At 38.0% G+C, this 25,575-nt stretch overlaps 1 protein-coding gene across 3 annotated transcripts in view; it reads right to left on the reverse strand.

The window, feature by feature from the left end:
- Nucleotides 1-25,575, reverse strand: part of Gabra3 (gamma-aminobutyric acid type A receptor subunit alpha3) — a 235,776-nt gene that overhangs the window by 11,202 nt on the left and 198,999 nt on the right. For all 3 annotated transcript variants that reach the window (XM_045140822.1, XM_045140823.1, XM_004668913.2), the window contains exons 7-9: nucleotides 20,015-20,158; nucleotides 9,725-9,877; nucleotides 1,630-1,838 (exon numbers count right to left, since the gene is read on the reverse strand). In XM_045140822.1, coding sequence (XP_044996757.1) covers nucleotides 1,630-1,838; nucleotides 9,725-9,877; nucleotides 20,015-20,158 — 506 coding nt within the window. The remainder of the gene's footprint in view (nucleotides 1-1,629; nucleotides 1,839-9,724; nucleotides 9,878-20,014; nucleotides 20,159-25,575) is intronic.

Raw genomic sequence — 25,575 nt, forward strand, 5'->3', positions numbered from 1 at the left:
AATTCATTTAAATGAAAAGCTATGACTAAATAGCCATAGGGATCATGGTTGCATTAAAGGATATAAATAGTATAAAACTTAGCTGGGTATAGTGGCACACACTTTTAATGCCAGCATGCAGGAGGCAGAGGTAGGAGGATTGCCTTGAGCTTGATGCCACCTTGAGACTACATAGTGAATTCCAGGTCAGCCTGGGCTAGAGCAAAACCCTACCTTGAAAACCTGATACATATTATAAAACTTAACAAGTTGTGAATAGTAGCCCCACAAAGCTGGAAGACAATAGGACTGATCAAGAGGGGAGGTAAGAGCTATGTTAAGTATGCCAGTTTCCTTATGGATTGTAGTCGATGGGTGGGGGCTAAAAAGATTTGAATCATAGTTGAGAAACCCAAGTATATAGGAATTCATGTATTTTAAGGGGTAAGATGTAACAAGTAGACCAAGTACAATTAAACAAACAAGAAATACTACTCTTGAGTACATGGAGAAAAATAGACATACTTTCTTTATAATTTATACCAGAGTCAAAAAGGTCTATTTAAGTAAGTAGCTCTAATCTGGTCCAGAATTTGCTAACTAACCATGCTGGGGTTGGTTCTGAAATTGCATCTGCTATTCTTTTTTGTATATCAGATAATATTCATCTATACTAGATACCTTAACTCATTTAAAGCATTCAGGGGTGAAAATCTTTATGATTAATTTATACTGATCCATGTAGTCTATTCTATCTCCCTCTCTCCCTCCTCTCTCCTCTTTCTCTCTCCTCTCTCTCATCCACCAACTTGCCTTCCAACTATACTTTAAATATCTTAAGAGTGGGAGGCTTAAATGCATCTTTTTGATACAAATCAATAATTTTAATACCAGAAACACCCACCCATGGGAAGTTATCTCTATCTAGATGATCCAGAAAAGCTTTATAGAGAAAGTAACACTTCAGCTTTGTCTGGAAGAATAAGAAGGTTTTTAAAGAAGAGAAAATGGCAGTACTTCTAATAAAGAATACAAACTCGGGGGTGGGTGGATAGCTTAGCGGTTAAGGCATTTGTCTGCAAAGCCAAAGGGCTCTGGTTTGATTCCCCAGCACCCACGTAAGCCAGATGCACAAGGGGACGCATGCATCTGGAGTTCATATGCAGTGGCTGGAGGCCCTACCATGCCCATTCTCTCTCTCTCTCCTTCTTTCTCTCAAATAAATAAATAAAAACAAAATATTTTTTAAAAGGAATACAAGCTCAACACAGAAGGAATGATGAGTGCTTCACTTTGACTACAATGAGAATGCACTGCAAAGTGAGGGGTAGCGATGATCTTAGAGACTGTTCCCTCTAAGACAGATAGGCAGCCTCTGGGTAACATTGTACAAATGAGACTCCCTTGAATCTAGCAGCATCCCCACACCATGCAATGTATGTGTAAGCTCTCCGTGGCACTTGCCCTCTGTGATCTGGACTCAGCTGACACTCCATTGCCAAGAAGCACTCTAGTTGAGAACTGGATTGATGACCCCAGTGAGTAGTACACAGCCCTGCTGAGTTTCTGCAGGCTATAGGCTGCTCACTCCTGGTCCCAATACAGTTTTCTTGAGAGGTGCTTCCCAGACTCTGTTTTGCTGACTCTCACCTTCTCCAGGGCTTCTGGCACCTTCTTGCCTTCCCAAGCCCAACTCCGCTTGGTGAAGTAGTTGACAGTTGCAAATTCAATCAGCGCAGAAAATACAAAGGCATAACAGACGGCTATGAACCAGTCCATGGCCGTCGCATATGCCACCTTAGGTAAGGAGTTTCTGGCACTGATACTCAAGGTGGTCATGGTGAGAACAGTGGTGACACCTGAGGAGAGAAGAATGAGAATTTGTTGCGACTGGAAGACAATTCCCACTTGACAGTAAGAGCTTTATCTCACTTAATCTGGTCCCCCAGACTGTGGAACCTATGCAGTGGCCTGTTGCATTTTCCCTGAGCAACTTTCTCCTTTGCTTCGGCTTCAAGTGATGGCCCCTTTAAAGTCAATTGTAATGTCAAAGCGGGACAGATCCACTGAGAAACCACCCCGTCCCCACTGGCACAAGAATAGGAATGTTCAGCGCAGTACTTCTAGCAGTTGCCCCCTAGCCCCTGCTTAAACAGTTCCATTGCATTGTAAGAGAGTTGTTAAATTAGAAAGACCACTTTTGAGCTGAAATATGCCTTCTCTAATTATCAGCCCACTGACTGGTCTCAATGTACCTTCTGTGACCAATCAGGAAGGGAAAATCTGCCCTCTTTTCTCTAGGACAGGCCTTCAGAGACATAGGGGAGGACAATGACTTCTTATAATTCTGCTCATCTCCAGAATGACCATGCAGATCTGTTTCCTCATGCCTACCTTCTCTTGTCACCTTTCTCTCCATCCTGGTAGTTCTCTTATGACAGCCCAGAACTGAGCCCATGAATTAGAGCATGCTCTGAGTTAGGCAAAAAATGTTCGTCCTTACTTTTGGACACTCTTCTGATATCCAACAAAGGATTGTGGAAATGATCTGAGGCTGACCTCTCGGTCTCTACTGTACTTCATGAGCAATGAAAAACCTCCCACCACCTATGTCTTCTGAGCTTTGGTAAAACCAGAGCTGGTTTTTGGATCAGCTAGTGCTTTTTCGTTCTTTAAAAAAAATACTCACTTTTCACTTACATGTTTAAAATCTTTCCAAATTTTAGATACGTGTGTGAGCCATACAGTGCTGTGGTTAACCATGTAAGCTTTAGACAGATCAAGCTCCTTGGAAATCTGTGCAATGCCCTTATCGGTACTATAAGCCTACTACAGTGTATTATCACAGCCAGGCTCTTTATCATGGCAAAAGCAGGGAGAAGAATGCCAGACAATACGGAGATTTGTTGGGGCCTGGGTTAGAGGTTGTTTACAGAGTCTCTAGCACAACACATGGCATAAGTACTTTCTAAGTACTATGCTCCTTAATTAATACTGCTATTGTTTTATTGTTATTAACAATAACATCATCATAATTATAGGCGACTATATGAGTATAATTATAGTCACATTGTTAGCAATATTATCATTTTAAAACTGTTAGCCATAATTACATAGTCTTAGTGAACAGTGCACTAGCAATTAGAAGTCCTGTGTGCTGTCACTTATTTGGTTTGTACCTTGTCATTAAAAAAAAAAACAAAACACTTTGTGCCTCCATCCTCCACATCTTTTAGCATTACTTACCCCAGGATTTTCATAAGGCAGCTGCTTTACACAAAGTCAATCAGACTCAAAGAAGGAGAAATGATCAGAACCTTGTGGTGCATGTTGGGAGGCTGAGAAGGGAGAGCTGATGGCAAATGTGAGTGCGGACTCAGCCCCGTAGGAGATGAAATTCTGATGAGATGAGACATGATACGGACTCTGGTGACTTCAGAGAGTAAAACATGTGTCCACAACCTCTAGGGGGTCCGTTTTTTGGTTTGCTCCTTTCAATTCCTTACTTATACACATGTTATGTACATGTTATATACATGTCCAGGCTTAAAACCATTGTGTAGTTTAAACAGAGTCCCTGAAGGAGCACCTTTGCACAAGTTAAGCATCACACCTGAGGAGCAGAACCACGTTTTAAGCCATATTATGATCAGCCACATAGGTAGTACCTATAAGCAAATGATAATGGACCCAAACCTCAGCAGCCCTCAGATCATATCAAAAAGAAGCAAGCGTGTCATGACGGCTGTGAGCAACTGCTGCTGTCCACCTTCCCACTGGCCTTGCTGTGTGCTAGAGCTCAGCTGGAGAGAACTGCTCTGCACCATGAGTATTTCTGTACCTTATCTCCATGGAGATTGGGGAGCTTTGGCCTCTATGGCTTAATTAAACCTGTCACCTTATGGAGAGCTCTCAGCTGGCCGGAGCTGGTAGGACTCTCAATCAAGCGTTCAGTACACTTCAGAGACAGACAAAGAGAATCTTGGCATTTTAAAAGAGAGTCTGCCTGACACTCAGAGCTTTTCTTTAAAGACTCTTCTAGAAAGCTTTTCTGAAGGGCTCAGGTAGAACTGTCTGACTCCTCACATCCTTTGAGGATTTCCAGTACACTTGTTTGATCAGGTGGGCCTGGCTTATCAGCCTGCATGCATGATGAGCAAAAGTGGCATCAGTCCATAGTCCCAGCATGCCAACAGTCCATAGCACTGCACCCCATCTGTCCCTGCAGAAGTCACAGTGTACTCTTCTTACAGTAACTACAAGGTTATTATTACCAGCAACAAACGTCTTTTTGCCTTCTTTTCAACAACAATATCAACTGCTTACTTTGTGCCTTACACAGGGTTAGGTCGTAGGGATAGGCAATTGAAAACATCTCCGACCACAGTATTCACAAGGAGCATTCGTTCTCTCAGGATGAGTAAAGCTACTTGTTAATTCATTGTCAGTCAGGCTGAATCATGTCTGACAAACGACATTACTGAATGTGACCCTACAGCTTCTTACCAGATCCTTTCACTGAAAGCTCTTCTACAACTGGCAGCTGCACCTAGGTTTTTGATCACTTCTCTGAATATGATGATACATATTCTCATTTGGGTCTTAGTAACTCCAAATCAAGAGCTCAAGAAATAAGGGGCTATACTTCCCTTGATATACTTTGCACTCTTTATAGCATTATGTGACCAATCTTGCAATTTGTGCTAGATTCATAACACTGCTTTCTACTCTCTCTCATAGGTTCCTTTATGTCCACACACCCCTCTCCTTGATCTCAGATAACCACTGATGTCCTTTCTTCCACTGCAAATTTAATACACTTCATTCTCATGTAAATATCATACCATGTACACTTATTCCTGTCTGGATTCCTTCACTCAACATAATATTGTAGGTTCATTTATGTGGTTCATCTATCTTTAGTATATGCTTCCTAGTTTCATAGTTTGTCTATCATGCTAACTTATGTTAATTTGATCACACAGTCACTTATTTAGACGCATATAGATTGTTCCTAATGTTCTACTCTTATAAGTAAAGGGGCCTACTTTATTGCATTTTTGTATGAGAATGCTTTCATCTCTCAGTAGATACCTAGGGATGGAACTGCAAGATTATAGAATATGTATTTGTTTAACTTTACATGATACTGTCAAGCTGTCTTTTAAAGAAGTTGTATCATTTAATATTCCTAAAAGATATTCAACATTCTCAGTTAGTATGGACCCATGATTTATGACAATTTAGTATTAGCTGATACTCTTTTTTTAAATTTTTGTTGTTGTTGTTTAGTTTTACTTATTTGAGAGTGACAGAGAGAAAGAGGCAGATAGAGAGAGAAAGAATGGGCACACCAGGGCTCCCAGCCACTGCAAACAAACTCCAGACACATGCACCCCCTTGAGCATCAGGCTAACGTGGGTCCTGGGGAATCGGGCCTCGAACCGGTGTCCTTAGGCTTCACAGGCAAGCGCTTAACCGCTAAGCCATCTCTCCAGCCCTAGCTGATACTCTTAAACTTGCCCCTAATAATGAAATTCCACAGAACATTTTATCTCCATATATCCCCATCTCAAAGAGATGATATAATAGCTTAATATTTTATTTTAAGTATATTGTTATCTAGTATGCTGCTGTTATTTATCTATCTAATACGCATATGCCATTATTCACATAATTATTATTCTAATTCTTCTTTTTAAATACACTTCAGCCTTTGAAATGCAATTTTTTTCCTGATAACCTTATCTGGAAAAACCTAAAGAAGGATACAAAGTCATAATTGTGAGGATAACTATTTCTGGACCATCCTTTCACTTCTCTCATTCTATAATTATCCTGTGCTTCACTGTTTCAGTAGATTTCATGTCATTTCTCTCTCATGCTACCACTTTTTTTGTGGTTTTTGTAGGTATTTATTATGACCTATCTTCCAGTTCATGTGTTTTTAAACCATGACCATATTGATGAGTACTTATCTATATTTTCAGTTGCTATGAGATTCTTCATATTCTCTATTTACTTGCAGGATTCCTCACATGTCTTTCTGTATTTGCACATATTCATCATGGCTATTTGAAAGTCTCTATGACTTGTGACTTCATCTTCTCTTTTAAAATATTTTATTTATTTATTTATTTATTTATTTATTTATTTATTTGCAAGCAGACAGAAAGAGAGAGAGAGAGAGAGAGAGAGAGAGAGAGAGAGAGAGAGAGAGAGAGAGATGAGACAGAGAAAATGAGAGAATGGGAACACCAGAACCTCCAGCCACTGAAAATGAACTCCAGACACATGTGCCACTTTGTGCATCTGGCCTTACATGGGTACTAGGGAATCAAACCCAGGTCACTAGGCATTGCAGTGAAGCACCTTAACTTCTGAGCCATCTCTCCAGCCCCTACTTCATTTTCTTTAATGTTTCTCTTTGATGAGCACACGTTGTTATGTTTGCTTTTGTGTGCCAAAAATGTGCAAAGATATTGTTTTATGTTACCTTCTAAGAGCATCATAGATTCAGTTTTTATATTTAAGTGCAAAATCAATTTCAAATTAAGTCTTTCTGCAATGCCATCTCTGTGATAAATCAAGTTTCCATATACAAGGGCCTACTTTTAGGCACTCTACAGGATTTAATTTACTTGCTTTTTTTTCTTTTTGCCAGTAACACACTACATTAATTACTATAGCTTTTTAATCATTTTGACATCCTGTGGGGCAAATCTCTCTGCTCTGTTTGCATTCAGGAAGATATTGGCTATTTTGGGCTCTTAGTTCTTACATAAAAATTTGGCAATTAATTTTTAAATTAACATTTCAACTTGAAGGTTTTCACATCAATGCACTTACTGTAAATAAGGATCCTAAATTAGTATAAGGACAAGTGTGAATTTTAAAAAAATGGTCAAGGAATCCAATATTTTACAAAGAGTCCAAGCCAGAATCAAGATGCTTTCTATACTGCAAGCACCATAGCCTTTCTGTTATATTAGATTTGTGGGAATGGTTTTATCTTAATTTCCAGTGGCTTATGTAACAAATTAGCACAAACTTAGTGACTTAAAACAATACAAATTAAGAGGTCTGGTGGAGATGGTTCAGTCAATACAATTCTTTCTATAAAGAAGAAGGGCCTCATGTCAGATCCCCAGCACCCATGTAAAACCCAGGTGAGGTGGCTGTAATGTCAACACTGAGGAGATGGAGACAGGGCTGCTGTCCAGCTAGTCAGGCCTACTCAGGTGAGCTCTGGGTTTACTGAGAGGCCCTGTCTCAAAAGGTAAAACAATTGAAGGAGACATTGACTTTGGCCTCCACATGCACGTGTACATACATGCATGCACATGCACCCACACATATAAACACATATACATGTATGCACATGAGCATACATTTGCGCGTGCACACACACACAATGGATGTATTCTTACTGATCTAGACCTTGGATGTCTGAAGTAGTTTTACTGAATTAAGGTCGAGGTGTAGCAACACCCCTCTGGAGGCTCTAGTGCAATAAGCCATTGCCTTTTGAGGTTTCTAAAGCTACACTATTTTCATTCCTTGACTCCTAGGCTCCTTCCTCCTTCTTCAAAACCTGGAGCACAGTATCTTTCAATCTGTCCTGCTTCTGTCACCACTTCTCTGCAGTTAAATACCTGACAACGAAGTACAATCCCTTCAGCTGGATGTCTTTAACCTATAACTAGTCACCCAGTCACATCCCCAAGTCTAGGGATTTGGAACTGAATACCTATGGAGGACATTGTTCTGCGTGCCAGTACCTGAGTCTGAGTTGTAACCTTTAAATTTACTCAAACTCAGCACCTCCTTTGCAAAACCTTAAAACTCAGGTGCTTCTTTAACAACACAAGCAACCCATCCCTTCATCTCCCCGTCACAACTGTAGCAGTTCTCACAATCAGCATTCCAGTCTTCAGTTCCTTCTGTCTTCTGACCCTCTGAATATTTTCTTTTGTTTTATGAGCTCAGATACTAAGCTAGAATGTTTTCTTAGAAATTTTTGGGGGGCTTTGTAGGCAGATTTTTTTTTCCAGTATCTACTTTATTATAGTTCTAAAAGAGGACACCTTTGACCTCTAGCCATATAACTTCTGTTCCTTCTATTTCACTAACACTGTCCTCTTAAAGATCAGTGATGTGCAAGACTGTCACAGTAACTAATAGATTTGTCTGTGTCCTACATAAATTCACAGTAGGCTTTCTTCCTTCACAGCTGTATTTATTTATTCACTTCCATGACTTTTTTGTACTTTACAAGTTACCCTTTTCTTTCTGTACTGATGTCTCTACCTGGAACTGATCTAAAGTGCTATTTCTCTCTGGAGTATCACTTACTATCAATTTAACAACACTGTACAGCTTTAAGATATTGGTAGAAAGGCCTTATGCATAGGTACCCAGTATATCCAAGTATATACCACAAACCACCATTTCCCTGGAGGCAGTTCAACAGCCTAAAAGAATTAATTTTTATCTCTTAAAAATCTTGTGGTAAAGGTAAAGGAAATCAACCCAGAACAATCAACTCCTACCAAATCAAAAAGCCAGAGCCTCAGAGGCCCCCAACACCTTATCATTGAAGCCGACCCAAAACGAATCCAACATGGCTCAGGGAAATTTTGCAGAAGAGGGGGTGGAAACAATGTCAGAGCCACATGTTGGGTCATGATATGCAGAGACATTTATCGTACCCATAACTGTGGGCTAATTCCACAATGCATGACCCATATACCTCAACAAGGAGGGGCCAAGGGGAGGGGGTAGGACATGGATGAGCCTAACAATGCTACCAACATGACTGTATTCACTGAGTACAAAACTAATTAGTAAAAAATAATAATAAATTAAATTTGAAAAATCTTGTGATAGGGGCTGGAGAAGATGGCTTAGAGGTTAAGGTGTTTGTCTGCAAAGCCAAAGGACCCAGTTCAATTCCCCAGGACCCACGTAAGCCAGATACAAAAGGAGGAGAATGCATCTGGAGTTCGTTTGCAGAGACTGGAGGCCCTGGCATGCCGCCCATTCTCTCTCTCACTCACTCTCTCTACCTCTTTCTCAATCTCTCTCTCTCAAATAAATAAATAAATAAAATACATTAAGAAAAAAAAATCTTGTGGTAGGAAAAAGAGATAGTAAATGTTTTGTAGGCTTTAAGTCTCTGAGGGGGAAAAGTGCTAAAGCTATGAAACCTCTTCCTAGAGATCACTAAGCTCATATTGAAGGAAATTCCTCGAATTTCAGGTACTGTTTAAAGAACATTCTGACATTCTTTAAACTTTACTGAATACCGGTAATTCTTTACTGAATATCGGGGATCTCATACCTTCAGCAAGGTTGGAACAGAAGCAATAAACTGTGATGGTCATACAAAAATGCCCCCTTAGAAAGCCTCAATCCATCTCCCTGTCATCAGCTTGCTCCCCCACCTGTTACTTTCTCTAGTCAATGCACTAAATTCCTTTTTCACTAGAGACTCAGTTCCTTCTAGGAAAATGGAAACAGAAGGATCTCAGCAATCCTACTGCAACATTCTTAGCTGTGCTTCCTTGTTAAGAATCCAGGTGCCTGAAATCCCAGATTTTCATGACTCCATTATGACGGCCAGGCTTGGAGGCTATGCCTGTGTCTCTAGCAATCGTTGTTCTGTCCATTTTACCTCTGCTCTGACTGTACATGACAGCCCTTACAAATGTCTCTCCTCTATTCTCCACAAAGCAACACTTACCAAAGACTGTGCGGGCAGGGACAGATTCTCTGTTGAGCCAGAAAGACACTTGTGACAGAATGACAGTCATGATACATGGCAAGTAGGTCTGGATCACAAAGTAACCAATTTTTCGCTTGAGATGAAAGTGTGTGGTCATAACGACATATTCTCCTGGAGAGAGAGAGGAACATTAGGTAGTATGCAGTCACATAAGCATTATTAAAGCAATCTGGGCCCTAGTTGAGTTCAGGGGTAGGCACACATTTAGCACTTTAATTTTAGTAAAATATTTAATTTTCACAATGCCCTTTGAGGTAGATATTTTTGTGATCATTATTTTACAAGTCAATAAACTTGAGGCAAGATGAGATTGAGCTACTTGTATAAGGTTACCCAATTAGTAAATTCAATCATAGATAGGTCGGTTCCACACTTTACTTTTATTTTCATCATTGTCCTTTTGTTTTAAAGACCTTATTTGATGAGAAACAAAAGTTCACATAGTAAAATGAAGGCTGGCAAAAATTAGACTGAATAGTTATTAAGCTGTTACTCGGTGGCAGACAACACCAGCCTATACTAATTATTACTCATTTAACACCAGTGGGCAGTTTTCAGTCTTCTGGGTTTTTCTACAGGATTTGGCACAGCTGAGTCCTCCACTTTCCTGGAGTCACCCTTTTCTTAGAATTATGCTCTTCTGTTTTCTCTCATCATGTCACCTCCCATCTCCATGGACAGTTCCTTTAAATTTCTGAACATTAAAGGATACAACAATTCAGGCATGAAATACTTCTTTTCTTTTCTTTTCTTTTCTTTTCTTTTCTTTTCAGTGTTACTCATTCCCTTGGCATTTTTGTCACTCCTGTGTTTTTGATATCTTAAACACTAGTGAATCCTTACATATTTATTCAACCTGGGCTTCATGCTTGCTATAGATAGGACTGCATCTCCCCTAAAGATATTAATTATTAACCAACATGTCAGAATATAACCTCATTTGAAAACAGCATTATAGATAAAATTAGTTAACTCAAGACCATATGGGAGTATGGGGTTCCCTTAATCCAATATGTGATATTCTTATAAAGAGAGAGATACTGGTCATGAGTGACAGGTAGAGATTAACGTGGGACATCTTCAAGTCAAGCAATACTAAGAATTGGTGGCCATCCTTAGAAGGTATGAATGGGCATGGGGAAGATTCCTCCTCAAAGTCTCTAGACATAAATAAGCCTGGAAATATCTTGATTTAAAACTTCTAACCTCAAGAACTGTCAGGCAATAAATTCACCTCTCGTCTAAGCATTCAACCAAATATTGGATAGCATTACTTGGGAATATATAAGAAGCATCATGACCTAACATGTCCAAATTTTGGCTTCTACTTTCTCTACCCACTATTCCCCTCCAAACTAACTGCTAATAGAACCATCATAGCTTAAAAAAAATTGGAAAGGGAGAAATCAAGGTATCCCATGCAGATGACATGATCTTATATATGAATCACCCAAAAGTCTCCATCTCAAAGCTTATAAAGTTGATAAATTCCTTCAATAAAGTGGCAGGATACAAAATCAATGCACAAAAATCAGTAGCTTTTCTATATGCAAAAGACAAATACACAGAAAAAGAAATCAGTGAGGCTGTCTAATTTTCAATAACAACAACAACAACAAAATACCTGGGAATAACACTAACCAATGATGTGAGAGACCTATATAATAAAAAACATTAAAAAAAAAACCTCAAGAAACAAATTGAAGAGGACTTGAGAAGATGGAGAGATTTACCATGCTCCTGGATAAGAAGAATTAATATTGTAAAAAGGGCAATTCTACCAAAAGCAATATACAGATTTAACACAATAACAATAAAAATACCAGCATAATTCTTCACAGATATTGAAAAAAATGATCTCAAAATTCATATGGAATGGCAGAAGACTTTGAATATCCAAATAACCTCAGCCAAAAAAAAAAAAAAAAAAACCACCTCTGGTGGTATCACCACACATGATCCAAAGCTATATTACAAAGCCACAGTGAGAAAAACAGCATGGTACTGGAATAAAAACAGAAATATATACCAATATAATTGAATTGAAGACCCAGACCTTAGGTCAAGTAACTGCAGCTACTTGATCACTAACAATGATGCCAACAGACATACCAATAGACTGGAGAAAAGAGAGCATCTTCAACAAATGGAGTTGGACAAATTGGATAACCATATGTAGAAGAATGAAATTAGACCCACTCATTTCACCATATGTAAAAATCAAGTCCAAAGCCAGGCATGGCAGCGCACACCTTTAATCCCAGTACTTGGGAAGCAGAGGTAGGAGGATCACTGAGAATTCGAGGCTACCCTGAGACTATATAGTGAATTCCAGGTCAGCCGGCACCAGAGTGAGACCCTACCACAAAAAAACAACAAATAAAAAAAAAAGAGTCCAGATGGATTAAAGACCTCCATATAAGACCTGAAACTCTCCAACTACTGGAAGAAAAAATAGCGATTCTACTTTCCATTGTCAAGCTCCCACTAATCTTGGGCTACAAGAGAGTCTACACCCTTTACGTTCTCTCTAAATTAATAATGGTTATCCCATTTAACTGATGCTGATTTCATCTCTGTTGGAGATCTGCTTTTCTTTTTCAGATGAGAGTTGGACCCGAGGAGATAAATGACCCCAACACACTCTACCCCAACCCCAGCTGAAACTACAGAGGAACTGGGGAAATGAGCAAGAGTGCTGCTTTCTTAGTGACTCTAATCTCAGCACAAGGGTGATGGAGGTAGACACTGTGGACACTCAACACCTACCAAACCAAAGATCTAGCCAGATGCACAAGGGGGCGCATGCGTCTGGAGTTCATTTGCAGTAGCTGGAGGCCCTGGCATGCCCATTCTCTCTCTCTCTATGCCTCTTTCTCTGTCTGTCACTCTCAAATAAATAAAAATAAACAAAAAATAAAAAAATAAAAGATTTTAACCTATCCCTTTCAGGTATCCAATCCCCAAGATGCTTAACATCATATTCACTCTTCATTATTCCTCTTTTCCTTTACCTTCCCTTCATTCTCTCCCATTGATAAGGAATTGAGATTTATTTTTACCATGAACTGGACTTTGATTAGCTTTTTCAATTTTCCCTTTCCCCATTTTAATATTCTACTTCTGAACCCCTACTTACCAATCCTATTCCTGATCATTTGAATCATTTAACATATTTAATTAATATATTAATGTCTTAATGTATATTGTTTTATATTAATCACAAATTAGTTATATTCTGCAGATCCAAAAGGCAAAGTAAATACACTTTCAAATGTTTATCAAATCAAACATTCATTTTTGATAACTGAATATATTTTTTTCTTTCATTCTCTGTTTTCCTATCCTTCATTCTCTCGGTATATCCATTGCTCTCTCAAAGGGGTGGCAGACATTATCCTTACTAAGGACTAAAGCCTTCTACTTTTCCACCTTTTATGTTTTGCAGGTTAATTGAGTCCAGTGGAGAAAGACAAGGGGACAATGAAAAGCCACTTATGCATCTGCACAGATATTTCATGTCTAGGTAGTCTCTCTGGGTAGAAATTACAAGTGTACTTTGAGAAAAATTAGCAAATTAATTCATTGTATCAATTAACTCAATGGTTCTTTTCAAATACATTGCCAACATTTTCTGTCTCTCTACATCTTCTCTGTCAAAGTGAGAGTTGAAACTTTAATGAGACTGGAAGATATTTTTCCAGCTTTCTTCATCCTATTTTGACCCCTGGGCTCCATCCAGCTTGTTAGGCTTTATTAAGTACCATCTGGGTTCTGTGTAAAACATTCAAAGGATACAAAATCAAATCTAATGCATATATACTCAAAATTTAGTTATTATCTATGGGTTCGAAATGCAGAAGTGTTTTGAAAAGTAATGCTTCATGTAATTGAATGTGTTTATCTGTAGTGGAGTGCCGTGTTCCTTTCTTCTTTGCCTTTGGTGTTGCGTCTCTGTTTCTCTTTGTGAAAGATGACCCTTTAACTGGTTTGGGAATTTTTCTACTGCCTTTGCTCTCCAGCCTATTATGCTCCGTGTGTGGTGAATATGAAATATTTGAAGATATAATGAGAAACATTCACAATTTGGCTATTATCTAGGTTTGTGGCATACATAAGAGGATTTAGAAAATATCTTTGCAAATTAATTCACTATACAAAGTAAATGTTTATTTTTTCTTAAATCCATGTTTGGGATTTTCTATCTCTTTACATCTGTTTCTTGTTCTTTATGTTGCCTTGTGTATTGTTTTTATTTTCATATCCCTGCTTTCTCTTGTCATGTCTCATTATTTCTACAGTTTTCTGTATTTTCGTACATATCCTATGCATATGTGCAATCCATACAATAACAATTATAGTAAAACTGGCATTCTAACAAATGACAAACTTGGGAATATGGAAAACTAAAATAATGTACCCTAACTGTTCTAGATAGTGTGATAATTTGCTAAAGGGCAGTAAATGAAATCAGGTGAAATTAAAGAATAGTGTCCATAGCTCATTACCAATTTTGAAGAATTTAGTTTATTTGTTTTACACATGTTTGAATTTAGAGCAAAGAGTAGAAGCTCTATGCCTGGAACTACTTCATACTAGAGATGAACAGCGTTTAGAGAGAGATCTAATCAACCCAAACGGAACACCTGTGGATCGAAGGCCTTCTCTTTAGTCCAGCTTCCCAGTCACATAATGTTCTGGAGGAGCATATTCAAGATTCAGAAGGAAATGCATATAATTTATGGGCATGTTTGTGTGAGGTATATTTATATAATTCTTACATCAAAAGGTATGAAAATGTGTACAGCTAAAGGTATCCACCCAACCTTATCATGTAAGTGTGTGTGTGTATGTGTGTGTGTGTGTGTGTGTGTGTGTGTGTGTGTGTGTGTGTATAGTGATGATTTATATTGACTGTTGACTTAACAGGTCCTAGAATACCCTTGGAAGAATTAGGTTAGTTGAGGCAGAAAGACTCATCTTAACTGTAGCCAGAGTCCTAGACTATACAACAAGGAGACTGCTAACTGAACAGTAGCAGTTATGGCTCTCTGCTTCCTCATTGCAGACTGAATGTGACCAGCTACCTCAATCCCTTGCCACCATGCCTTTCCTGCTATGATAAACTATACCCTGGAACTGTAAGCTAAAATAAACCATTCATCTCTTAAGCTGATTTTTGTCAGGTATTTTGTTCCAACAATGAGAAGATAATTTACATATACACACACATACTATATATATATATATATATATATATATATAGTAGGTATATATATATGTGTATATATATATGTATATATATGTATATATATGTATATATATGTATATATATGTGTATATATATATATAGTAGGTAGTTGGATATATATATATATCCACCCAACTTATGTCATGTAAATTATATATATGTATAATCATGTAAATTATATATATGTATGTATAATTTATGTATATTGCTAGCTACAAAGTAGTTTGAAAGTATGTATCTATATTGATTAAACAATCTGATAATTGTACAGAATATATACAGTAATTAAAGAAAATAAATTCAGATTTATGGACCTATAAGTATCTATATGCAGATTTCATACATAGTATATACAGTATCTCAATGAGAAAAAAACTAGGTTATTCACTACTGGATATTGGTACAATGTGTTTTTTTGTCACATTGTATAAAGCAGAACAAATTCTAGATACACTTGAGATGTAAAAATTTTTAAATGGAAACAACAAATCAGAAAAAAAGGGCTTTCCACTCATGAGAGCAGACAGCTCCTCTTTGGACTCCATCACTCTGTGGCTGTGAACTGATGAAACTGACATGCCCCCCTAAGAGGGCTGACAACAGTGAACAGCATTCCAAAGGTGCCTGGAAGATCCAGCAAAGGAAGTCCGACAGCCTCAGCATGGATAGGACACACATGGGGCCTGGCATAATGCAAAGGCCCTATGGGCAGAATCAACAGAGGACTCAGACCTGGAAGTTGAGGCACTATGGGAACTGTATTAATAATAAGGGCGGAAAACCGGGTCATGACAGAGACCTGGCGATCTGTACATAGAAAACTTACCCTAAGGCCAGGCGTGGTGGTGCACACCTTTAATCCCAGCACCAGAGAGGCAGAGGTAGGATCGCCGTGAGTTGGAGGCCACCCTGAAACTATATAGTGAATTCCAGGTCAGCCTGAGCTAGAGTGAGGTCCTACCTCAAAAAAAAAAAAGAAAGAAAGAGAAAAGAAAAAAAGAAAAATTATCCTGTGTAAACACAATGATCCCACTGAGATATTCACTTTCCATGCCAAAAGAGTTCTTTATCTCAAAAGAAACTGAAGGATCTTTCTACAGAGAACTGAGTGAATTTAAATGGATAGTTGTCCCTGGGGGAAACAAATCCCCCAAAAGGACAATATTTGAATAATCATTCTAATAGAAATGTACCTTCATGAATTTCAGTGTTTAAAATCAATCTCCAGAGAAAGCATTAAAGGCTTAACTATAGGCACCTGACTGTGCTCACTTCCCTTTGTTATTTTAACAAATTTATATTCTTACACTTCTGGAGGTCAAAGGTCTAAAATGATTGATCCATGTTTATATTTTTAACAAATTATACAAAAAACATAAAAATGTCATATAGGGTAGCATGCACTGTTTTGACACATGTGTACACTTCATTCTTTTCAGTGGTTCTAAGTTCTTGGGAAAAGACTACCTATGTGTCATGGCTTGTTGACCCCACTTTTCTTCCATAAAGCCAACAGCAAAGCCTCTTCTAGCCATTTGCTCTATGACAATTCTGGTTTTCATGCATCTCTTTTGTGAGGACCCCTTGTGATTATGATGGAGCTGTATGGATAAACATCTGTTTAGGACCCTTAGTTTCACCTTCAACCCCACCCCCCATCACCATTGCCATCATCATGTAACTGAACATGTGCACAGGTTCCAGGATTAGGATATGGACATCTTTGGGGGGAAGAATTCATCTGACTGCCACAACAACTTAGTGTACCTCTTAATCTTGCAGAAATCAAGAAGTAGATGAGAACAGAGAAGGGTTAGTAGACTGTGAAATATAGGAAATGATTACATCCTGATATTAAGACTTAGAATGAACTTGTTAGAGGAGAGAAAATGTAAATGAAAATTAAATGCAAGTTAAAAGAAAGAGTGTCAGTGAAATGAGCTGTGCATCCATATACTTCAAAATAGGGGATGTATGCTTAATATCTCGAGGTAAAAATAAATGTCACTGTAGCCAGTTAACACATGAGTCTGGAGGAAAGCATCTGAGTTCAAATAGAAGTGATCAAACTACTGAATCTGTCAGGTGAATGACTTGTTCATGTGGAAATGGGGGATAGTAATATTGCCCACCACCCAGTGTTGTTGAAGGTTAAAATGAACTAATACCTGTCTTTAGGGCTGTGCTTGGCACATACTGCATAATCAAAAATTGATCATTCTTATTTTCCTAATTGTGTCCATGTGTTAATTTCATCATAAGATGCATTAGTTTTCTAGGGCTGCTATAACAAAGTACCAGACGTAGGATATGTTTAAACAAAAGAAATTTATCACCTCACAGGCCTAGTGGTGAGAAGTCGGAAAACAAGGTTTAAGTAGGGACAAACTGTCTAAAATCTGTAATGGAATCCTCATTGCCTCTTACTGGTTTCAACGTGTGTGCTGGAAATCTTTGGTATATCTTTGCTTTTGAAAGCATCCACCTAACCACCTCATTCATAGTCATTCATTCTCTCCCTCTCTGTCCCCAACTGTCCCCTTTTCATAAGGACACCAGCCATATTAAATTATGGGACCTAACTCCTTACTGCAATATGACCTCATCTTCACTAATTACATCTATAATGACACTATTTCCAAATAAGGTCAGATCGTGAGGTACTAAGGTTAACACTCTGACATATCTTTTGGGGAAACATAATTGAATTTATAATAGCAGTGTTGCTAAGGAGAAGGGGAAAACCAGTGAGCTTGTGCAGTGATAATGGGAGTGTGAATTGTTTAACCTTTCAGAGTAGCAGTTTGTCAATATGTATTATTTTTTTTTCAAATGTGTCTACATTCTGAAATAGCGATCTCAATGTTCTGTCTGGATCATAGACAGATAATTACACAGAAGCAAAATGCTGTCTGGAAAAGGAGGGTCTTCACAGTACTGTTTATAGAATTAAAAACAGCATAATGGTAGAAAATTGGTTAAATAAGCTATGATCCATGTGCACAATGCCATTAAAATGAAAATATTATTTTGCCTTATTTGGCAATGACATATTACATTTCCAACTGTAAGACCACACTGGCCTTAGAATAGAGGGAGCATTTTCTTATTTTACTTTTTATTCAAAGCAGCCAAAACAGGTAATCATGAATGTCTGCATTGGAGGGTTAGCATGCATGTTGTTATGAAATGTTGTTTACATTTTATTTGGATCCTATACATCTAGTGATATGCAAATAAGTTTATAATAGAAAATGAATAAACATATACAAAACAGAACCAATGGTATGGCTCCATTCATATAAAAACATTTATATACAAAATGCAAAGGAAATACCCTTATTTATCAGATGTACAATAATCAGTGTTGAATGTGTTGAAATAGTTTAAGAACATATTTTTAGAGTTTCAAAAACTCCTATGAACTAAAAAACATAAATTCTCAAGTCCCTTGTATAAAATATTTACCAAAAATCAATTGATACTTTCTCCAAATTTTACTTTCTCTCCAGATTAGTTATAATATTGGATACAATGCAAAGCAATTCTCATACTACATTTGTAGAGGACAATCTGAACATGTTCAATGTATACATTGTTTTGAAAAAAACAAATCAACCTTCACTTGGTTGTACCTACATAGAGAGAACATATGGATATAGAAGTTTGCTTTATCTAATTTCCAATAATGGCTTCTCTCTATATTTTTAATTTTCCTAGCATGCATCTGTGTTTTCCATATGATAATTATAGGACAGTGCTTTCATCAAATGAGAATGGATTGGGGGCTATGTGGAAAGCACTGCTGGATCTCTGAAGTTGGTAGCAGATGGGTCGTACAGAAGAGGGACGTGGAGGTAAACAGAGTGACGGAGCCCAGCAATGTGCTCCCTGGGCATGGAAATCCCAGCAGCCAGGGGCAGGTTGTGGTCAAAGGCGTCGCTGCCTCTGCTGGTTTCTGCTAGGTCACACTGGTCATGTTTTCTCCCTCACTCACCCCTATCTTTTGCCCAAAACAGCTTTCCCCTACTCTAATTCCGTTTCTACATCTTTTATGACTTTCAAATGCAACCTCTCTTGGGTATCTTTGCTGGTCTTGAGGTGAAGGATAAAAGGAATTACACAAGACAACATGCTGTAACATCATGAAGTGATAGCATGTGTCCAGACAATTAAGTAAAGGATGAGCACCCAACTGTCTCTGCGATTGTGGATTCACAGAAACAAGTGTTTTTGAAATTTAATGTGATAAGCCTTTGTCCTTTAATAGCAAAACATACGATGATGTGACATGTGGGCCCTGGGCTATACTTTACTTTGCCAAATACTCTTAAAGTTTTCCTTGCATTATAAGTTGTTTTATTTCATGTAAATTTCCATTTTTATGTTAATATTAGCCAGGTCCCAGGGTATTTCCTTTGGGTACCTGGAACTGGGCAGTTTACAAATGGTCAACAAAATCTCTCTCTCAACAAGTCTTTGTTCAGTAGCTAAGAATCCGGTAGTGATTAGAACACCTGAAAAATTTTGTCAAACCTTTGTTTTCTTCTTCTTAAGGTGGGTGATCCGCTAAAGTAAAGAATTCTATGGCTACACCCTGAGCCTGGTGTTAGTGTGTCGGAATTCTATTAACTTGCTGCCTCAGTACTGGCCAAATTGAATAAAGGTCTTACTCAATCCCTTAGGATCAAAGCTTGCTCTGTGCCTCTCTGTTGTCTATTCTAGCACACTCACTTCACCTTCTGCTGAATTCCTGAGGATATCAGGGCCTGAGATTAAGAAGGATTTAAGTAAGAATCAACTGCTTGGGTTTAGAGTTTGCCTCTGATATGACATAGCTATGACATAGGTGTAGTCATCGAACTTCTACATGCCTCAATTTCCTCATTGTAATAGTACTTCAATGCAACATTGTTTGGAAGACTCAATGAGTTATAAGCAGTATTGACATGGAGTACAGATGACATGACAGTTTGTTAAATAGAATGAAGAAATACCTGTACTAGACCGGATTATCTCTGTCCCAACAACATGGCCCAGAAGGTCATACTGATTCAGGCGAGAGCCATCCTGTGCCACTTCCACAGATTTATTTTTCCCAAGAGTCCAAGAATAAACCACTTCAGCTGTTGTATAGGCATCTAAGGCAGGGGAGGGTTGAAAAGTAGAAGCAGAAAGGAAAAAGGAAAACGATTATGATGCTAAATAGTCATGATGAGATTTATACACAAATTCCAAGAGTTCTAGGTACATGCTCCTTTTCCTAAAGTCCATCCATCCATCCATCCATCCATCCATCCATCCATCTAATAAGTGCACATTGAGTAGCTACAATCTTATGTACCAATACACAGAAATTAACCATTAAGTGACTTACAGTCTCCCAGGCTGACAATAGCTCTTCCTTCACTTAGAGGAGATAGTTACAGGGAGGAGAAGAGAGAAGAATGGCTAAAAAGCCATCTCATGGTTTGAGAGATGGCTCAGTTGCCATTCTCTCTCCCTCCTCCCTCCCCCCCCCTCTCTCTCTTGCAAATAAATTTTAAAGAGTCATTTCATATGGACATCTCAAACTCAAATGCTTATAAGAGGCACCATAAATGAGTGAATTAAACTAGCTGCAAAAATAAAGTTCCAGAAAACTAATAAAATTTTCTTTAATTAATGATGAGGTGGGTACATGAGATTAAATACTAGTGATATTTTGAATTGAAAAGTAAAATTTAAAATTAAAAAATAGTAATAATTAATGATCATGGTTTACTTTCATAACTTATTCATTACTACTTTGATGTGCAAACCATGTTTTCTTCTGCACCAGGTTGTTAATGCTTGGTGTTTTATTCTGACTTCAAATGTCAAATACAGAATTTTGTACAGATTAACTATAACAGGGGTATGGGTGAGAGAGATGAGATAAAACTATGTAGTTTTAGTCAGCATCTTAAAGGAATGAGTTGATGCCTTTCCAGACATGGCTGGCTTTTTCCAGTAGATTTCAAATTTGAGTGAGCAGAATAGTGATTAGCTTCTATTTTAAACCCTTTGCTGTTCAAGCCACTGACATAAAGTGTCTCTAGCTCATGGTGGCAACTTATGTGTCCATAACATATTTTAGTTAACTATTTCACCACAAAACAAAGGATTTCTGGTGAATCTTCCAGTAAGCAAATGTAAATTTTGTAACATTGAATATACTTTTCACAGGAGGGTCTAGCATTAATGCCTACTCAGGCATTAATTGTGATGTACATACATTATACTCTCTAGGGTCTGTTTCATCTAAATAAGTAAGCAATTTCCTGATTTACTTATAATGGGCAACATGCTGACAACTCTTTCACATCAAAATTCTCATTGACATCATGAAAATATATGCATAATTCTATGGCATAGTTTTATATCTGTGCTCTCCTAGCCTGCTAAAGAACATGTCACAAGAGATTTAACTTTTCCACGTAACTTCCCCTATACATGGCCTCAATCGTTTCTTCAACACATCAACAACAATATTTCACCTTCACACACAATTTCTCCTGTAGTTAGTAGACATTAGTTGTAAAGGGAGCATGTCGAAAGTATTCTGACACCTGGAAAGAGTTGTTGCTAAAGGCATGACTGAGTTTCCTTGCAGAAGCAGTCTGGGCATGCATGCCAATGTGAAACTTTTGGAAATTTCAGTCCATTTTAAAAATATTTATGTTTTAATTAGACATTGTTCCTATGTAGGAGTATGCCTACCACCTACAATTATGGTTTGTTTCCTAAAGTTTTTTTAAGCTATGGTCAACAAAGTTCAAAAATATTGATAAGGGCTGGAGAGATGGCTTAGCAGTTAAGCGCTTGCCTGTGAAGCCTAAGGACCCCGGTTCGAGGCTCGGTTCCCTAGGTCCCACGTTAGCCAGATGCACAAGGGGGCACACGCGTCTGGAGTTCGTTTGCAGAGGCTGGAGGCCCTGGCGCGCCCATTCTCTCTCTCCCCCTCTATCTGTCTTTCTCTCTGTGTCTGTCGCTCTCAAATAAATAAATAAATAAAAATTAAAAAAAATTATTGATAAAAAATTCCAGCAATAAGAAGTTCACAATTTTAAAACTTCATGCCATTCCAAGCGACATAATGAACTCTCATGCCATTCCATTCCTTCTTTCTGGGGACATTATTCCTTGTTCGGCAGAAGCATGCTGTTTATGCCACCTATCCATTAGTGACAAGGTATCTATCTCTGTTAACAGATCAATTAATGTGATATCACAGTGCTTGTGTCTCAAGAGCCCCACACACTGTAGCTTAACATCATATTATAATGCTTACATCACTCACCTTACACCATATCAATATGTAGACATGACTTCGCATCATTATAAGAAGTGCAAAATCAAGTAGAGTATGTGACAGGCACACACAGAGAATACTGCTGTGAGCTTTTGTTATTTGTAGTTACTGTTAATTTTCTACTATGTCCAATTTATAAATTCAACTTGACCATGTATATATAGTAACAAAACAAATATCATCATATCTTCCCCAGGGCCGTCCATGGTTAGTGTTATACATGGGACACACCTACTCCTAAGCAGAAAATCTCCTGTCTACACCCCCTCAACTTTGCCTCTTTGGTGGATTCCATCCACTAGAGGTCTCAGAACATATCCCTCAGATAAAGAAAGGGAGATGCTAAATCTCAATTAGAGTTTCATACAGTAGAATGCATCATTTTTATATCTGAAGTTTTGTGTTTTTTTTTTTTTTTCGAAGTAGGGTCTCAATATAACCCAGGCTGACCTGGATCTCTGTAGCTCCAAGGCTGGCCTCGAACTCACAGCAGTCCTCCTACCTCAGCCTCTGGAGTGCTGGGATTAAAGGCTGCCACCATGCCCACTGAAGTTTTAGTTTTTCAACAAAACATGCTTTGTGGGCATAATAAAGATAGAGAAATATTTTGTATTTTTCTGAAGAAATGTAAACTCTTCTGCTTCCATCTCTTTTGGAACACAACAGTCTCAAGTCTAACTTTTAGTTTAAAAACTCTGACACTAGGCTGAAGAGATGGCTTAGAGTTAAGTCATTTGCCTATGAAGCCAATGGACCCAGTTTGATTCCCAGGACCCACGTAACCCAGATGTACAAGGGGCACATGTGTCTGAAGTTTGTTTGCAGTGGTAAAGGCTCTGGCATTTCCATTCTCTCTCTATCTGTCTCTCTTCTCTCTGCTTGCAAATAAATAAATAAATATTTTTTAACTTTGATATTTAGAAAAAATATTTTTTAAATTTCCTTTTAATTGTGCTATGAGCACTAAACTGTAATATAAATAAAATAAGAGTGCAATGGAATTGATTAGTAAAACTGATATTGGATCCTCTTCAGGGAGAATGGCAAAGGTGATGGAGGGTGAGAACATAACCTATCCTCTGCAAGGGCCTCAGCTGATTGTGACCACGTCAGAATTGAACCTACATCTGATTCCACAAAACAGTAAGCGGATATGGGATTTTGTATGACATAACCCAAATTCCAAATCCTGCCACATGAATATTAGTTGATGAACACTGTGTGGATCAAACACATTGTATCTGCAGCCCCGATTTGTAACTTCTGGCTACAAAAAGTTGGAAATCTTATAAGCCTTCTCATATTCTTACCTGAAATTTACTGTGATATGTAAGGATGATTCCATTAATGGAATATGCTTTCACAGGATGCTGCCATTGTATTTTCCCCCATGGCCCCCATGGTTAGTGTTATGCTTTTCCAGTGGCTGTTTAAAGGGCAATGCAGGGTTCTAGCCAAGAATTATAATAAGGTCGAATGTTTGTTCAAATGATGGGAGTAATTTTTCAACCTTAAAGGACTTTCTGGGCAGATTTCTTAACCTGAGTATACAGAAGTGATTGGGCTAGCATGGCAAGTTTTTAATGTAACACTTCTAAGTTTTTGAAAACAGTATATGAAAACAAAGTCATTTGTGGGATCAAAGTACTCTCTAAGCAGGAAAGGCTGAACTAATGAATGAAGAGAGTAAGAGAAAGGAATACATTCAAGCAAACTAAATCAGGGCAGCCTAACTGGGCACAACCACAAGCACTAGGTTGTAGAGAGCAAGAAACTGAAAGGCACTTGAGTGTCTCCTTGAGGGCTGACCCCTGGTTAATCAGGTACTCTTGTTTTATTTGGTTTTATTTTCTTTTCTCATTTGTGAATCTATGTGGGAAAGGATAAGAAGATAAGAAAAGTCCTGACAGCTAGTCCCTAGGAAGGAGGCTTCCAGCTCAGTTCCAGCTTGATTTTTCTTCCAAGATTACAAAAATATTCTATTTTCTTCTAAAAGTTATGCTTTGTTGCATTTAACCTTTCATAGTTAGATCTGCAATCTATCTGGAATTCATTTTGTGTACCACCTAATATAAAATAAGTCAAGATTGATTCTTCTTTTCTTATCTCTCTCTCCTTTTAGCTTTGTCCCATCAATATATCAGTCAGATTTGTCTGTCTTTGTAAGAATATGATCTTGTCTGAATTATTATAGCTTCAAAATAGGTGTAGGTAACTAATAATAGATTTGGTTTCATTATAAATTGTCTGGATTTAGTGTTCTTCAAGATTATCTTAAGTATTCTTACCACCTTCATAATTTCCATATAAACTTTGAAAAAAGCATTCTTTTCCTGATATTTATCCTGCTTGGTAAGCATGTCCTTCCTCAGTCTTTGATTAATAGTTGTGATGAGTTTTAAAGGGCTTTGCCCTGTCTAGTTAGGGATAACTTTGGTTCCTTTCATTGCCTTATGCAAAATTGCAAGTTATAAATTCTTTTACTGTATGTCTATCATGTTTCTTACTTTTTTTCTGTATTTTATATTTCTGGTCTTCCATTTTGTTATTTTTTTACCTAGTCTTCTGTGTACTAATCCTGTATTCTGCTTGTTAAATCTATCCATAAAGTGTGAATTTTAGATATTGTACTTTTCCATAAATAATTTCCAACCTATTTTCTTTTCTTTTTTTTCTTTTTCGAGGTAGGGTCTCACTCTGGCTCAGGCTGACCTGGAATTCGCCATGGAGTCTCAGGGTGGCCTTGAACTCTCGGTGATCCTCCTACCTCTGCCTCCCGAGTGCTGGGATTAAAGGCATGCACCACCACGCCCAGCTCCTATTTTCTTTATAGATGCCAGGTTTCTATATCTAAGCATTTTTCTCTCATTCATTTTTTCCTATTTTTTTCATGAACATAATCAGATTTATTTTGAGACAGGGTAGACAAAGGTAGCCTTCAAGATCAATATATATGAGGATGACCATGAACTCCTGATCTTCTTGCTACCAACTCCCAAATGCTCAGGTAAGAACAGTGTGCCACCACCACTGAGCAGCCATGATTTTTTAAAAAGTATTTGTCCAAAAAAAAAAAAAAAAACCATTTTGTGATTTTTCTTTTATTTATTTATTTTGGTTTTTCGAGGTAGGGTCTCACTCTGGTCTAGGCTGACCTGGAATTAACTCTGTAGTCTCAGGGTGGCCTTGAACTCACTGCGATCCTCCTACCTCTGCCTCCCAAGT

Source organism: Jaculus jaculus, chromosome X (assembly GCF_020740685.1).
Source record: "Jaculus jaculus isolate mJacJac1 chromosome X, mJacJac1.mat.Y.cur, whole genome shotgun sequence".
Taxonomy (NCBI): Eukaryota; Metazoa; Chordata; class Mammalia; order Rodentia; family Dipodidae; genus Jaculus; species Jaculus jaculus.